Genomic DNA, 3,297 nt, shown 5'->3' on the forward strand with positions numbered 1-3,297 from the left:
CTGAATAGTTCTTGAAACATTTTGAGGAGCAGTAGTTCTGATGATACAAAGGGATCATTGCCCCAAAATGGTGGCTCTGGAGAGCCAGTCCCATGATTGTCATGACGGTGGAATGATGGTCGTTAGCCATCACTCTCTTAAACTGGCACTCTCAAAATAAGAAAATAGAAGCCAAGTCCAAGAAGATGACTACACTAGCCTGACCGTATACGCTCCAGTATGTTTGGGAAAACATGAATCACAGGACTTAACGAGATCAATGCGTCACGTAAACTGGTGAAAGGCAGTCTGGGAAGCTGAGGCTCGGTCAGAGGACAAGAAGTCTGGTGGGGCCAGGAGAGGGAGAAGTAGCATAGTTGGTTACTCTCTTCTGGTTAGTGACTTCTCTCTCACTCTCTAAGGTAGTGACAATAAACATTATAGAAGGTCGACTGTGCCCCAACTAAAGCTGAGAATTTAACAATGAAGCCTTACAGATTCATACATACATACATACCTATTATACACATATATGTATGTATATATATATTTAAAGAGAGAAGAGAGTCAGGCCTTTCTCCAGCTGAAGTTAGACAGAACTTTGGGTACTTCTAAAGATGATTCTCATCCAGGGAGTCCTGAGATTCATTCAACCCTCCCTCATGCTGGTGAGGAAAACAGATCACAGGTTTGGAGCTAGGAAGGAATTTAGAGATTACTTAGCTCAACCCTCTCCCTTTACATGAGCAAACTGAGATACTCAGAGGTGGAGTGACTGGCTCAGGGTCACACAGCTAGTGAGTGGCAGACCCAGGGCTTGAACTCAGCTCCTTGGAGCACTGAACGCTCTGCACACCCACCACACCAGGCTGCCTCGGTGGGTGGGTGGGTGGGTCTATTTCCCTCATTTTATAGAGAACAGAAATGAGACTCAGCAAAGGGATATGACTACTGAAGCCCCCGGCAGCCTCAATTCCTGGTCTTCAGTGCTCACATCAAGCCCCCTCCACTTGGACAGAGAACAGAGCCCGGTGCTCGAAGGCAGCACACACAAAGAGTCCAAAGAGCCCAGCCCCAGAAGAGCCTGAGCTGCGACCAAGCCCAGCCTCAGGCGTGGCCCCCCCATGCACCGGCAGAGCGTGAACGGACAGTTTTGTTCCGGAATGAGAACGGGCTGACGTCAGGATGCTCGCAGAAATCATCCTCCTCTCCTTCATCTTTCTCTATCAATAAAACACGCTTCCAGCTTCAGAAAAGGAGAAGCCAAGATCTGAGACTCCCTCAGTGGGGAAAGGCACAGATGGGAAGCCCAAATTCCTCCTCCGTCCCCGCGTCCGCTGCCAGCCTTGTGACCTCTCTGCCTATCCCCAGGAAGGACGTGCAGGCAGGGCTGCTCCCAGGGTCCGTGGCTCCAACACAACATGGCTTAGTGCCTGCTGTCTCTACTTCCCCTAAAAAGCCCGCAGCTTCTCTTCGGCATTCAGTGCTTGACTGGGAACAGGAGCTGAGTTCTTTTAAACTGAATTCATACTTGTTTGCTTAGAAATCCCCACCCGCCCACCCCGAGGGGGATGATGTCCTTCTGCAGGAAGCTCTGGGAGAAAAGGAGGGCTCTGTGTATGTGTCTCGGGGGAGGCTTATGTCTCCCTGGGAGGTCTGTCCTGGTAGCTGCGAGGTCACTGTCCCCAAGCTGCCTCTGTGATGCTCACCTGCACACAAGCCAGACGGGAAACGCAGAAATTGGGGAGCACGCCTGCGAGGGAATGATCCTGAGAGAGCAGGTCTCCAGTTAGAAGATGCATTCTAAGCATCGCCTCCACCTGCCTCAGCTTCTTCCACTGTAAATGGACATGGCACCTACATTACTCCAGGAGAAAGCTGGGGAAGCCCTCTGTCGTGGGAGAGCGCTACAAGAAGGTGAGCTGTGATGACTGCCGTGGTTATTCCCGTCTCTTCCTGACCTCCCCTGTGATAGGACCAGGTGGGGTTGGTGATCTGGAGAGGAAGGGGCTGTCCTCTGGGGGCCAACCCCCAGACACGCGGAGGATGTTCTGGGCAGCAGCCAAAGGAAAGAAGAGCAGAGAAGGTAAAATAGGAGGACAGAACAAAGGGGGATGGGTTAGGGGGATTAGCGTCCGTTTCCAATCATCTCAAAAACATTGTCGGCTGAAGTCTGCGACAGGCCCAAACGGCCCCTGCAGACATTAATCCTTGTCCAAGAACTCACGCCCAGTTTGGCCTCTGAGAGGAGAGCGAGGCCCGACCTCCCTGGCCGCGTGTGGGGTCAGAGCACACACCAGGGCCCCCTGGACAACCTGGTGCCTGACGGGCCCTCAGAACCGGGACATAGCACCTGGGTCCTCACACACACAGATGTGCAGAAACTGGGAGCTTTGACCCAGAAGAGCAGAGGCTCCGTCTGGCCCCCTCACTGTCCCAGGGGAAGGCAGGGGGAGGAAGGAGGAGGCTGACGGAAGCGAGCCTTGGAAAGCCAAGATCGGATCCCGAGTCATTCCCTGAAGTCGTGACGAGGCACTGGTCCACGGCGGTCAGACCACTTCATCGGACTCCAGCCCGTGGGCTTCATACAGGCTGTCCAGGACGTCCAGCTGCTTCTCCATGGCTGGCAGGTAAAGGTTCAGGTCCCTCTGCATTCCGAGGCTGAAGGCCTCTTTGTGATGGTCCCCTTGCCTGATGGTCAGCGCCGCCACGAAATCTTCATAGGATGGAGCTGCCCTTAGCGCTAGCTGGAAGATAAAGGACTGTGAACATGTGCTCCCCCAAGGCACACACTCACACACACACACACACACACACACACAGATACATACACACTCACACTCAGACACATACAAGAGACACATATACATACAGATGTAGACAGCCACACCCACAAAGACACACGCACAGACATGCACACAGAGACATACACTCATGCACACACACATACACACATTTACACACACACATACACAGATACATACATACGCTCAGACACACTCACGCAGAGACACATACAGATACATACAGACGCAGACAGCCACACCCACAAAGACACACGCACAGACATGCATACAGAGACATACACTCATGCATACACACACATACAGATACATACACACACTCAGACACACTCACACAGATATACATACAGATACATACAGACACAGACAGCCACACCCACAAAGACACACGCACAGACATGCACAGAGACGTACACTCATGCACACACACACATTTACACACACACATACACAGATACATACATACTCACTCAGACACACTCACACAGAGACACATACAGATACATACAGACGC

The 3,297-nt window shown here is 52.0% G+C and overlaps 1 protein-coding gene across 2 annotated transcripts in view; it reads right to left on the reverse strand.

The window, feature by feature from the left end:
- Positions 1-865: 865 nt before the first annotated feature.
- LOC114050650 (pleckstrin homology domain-containing family A member 8-like) overlaps positions 866-3,297 on the reverse strand; it is a 47,953-nt gene continuing 45,521 nt past the window's right edge. For both annotated transcript variants that reach the window (XM_027872494.1, XM_027872495.1), the window contains exon 14: positions 866-2,726. In XM_027872494.1, coding sequence (XP_027728295.1) covers positions 2,529-2,726 — 198 coding nt within the window. In that variant the 3' untranslated portion in view covers positions 866-2,528. The remainder of the gene's footprint in view (positions 2,727-3,297) is intronic.

This window comes from Vombatus ursinus, unplaced genomic scaffold, assembly GCF_900497805.2.
Source record: "Vombatus ursinus unplaced genomic scaffold, bare-nosed wombat genome assembly UNPS02014799.1, whole genome shotgun sequence".
Taxonomy (NCBI): Eukaryota; Metazoa; Chordata; class Mammalia; order Diprotodontia; family Vombatidae; genus Vombatus; species Vombatus ursinus.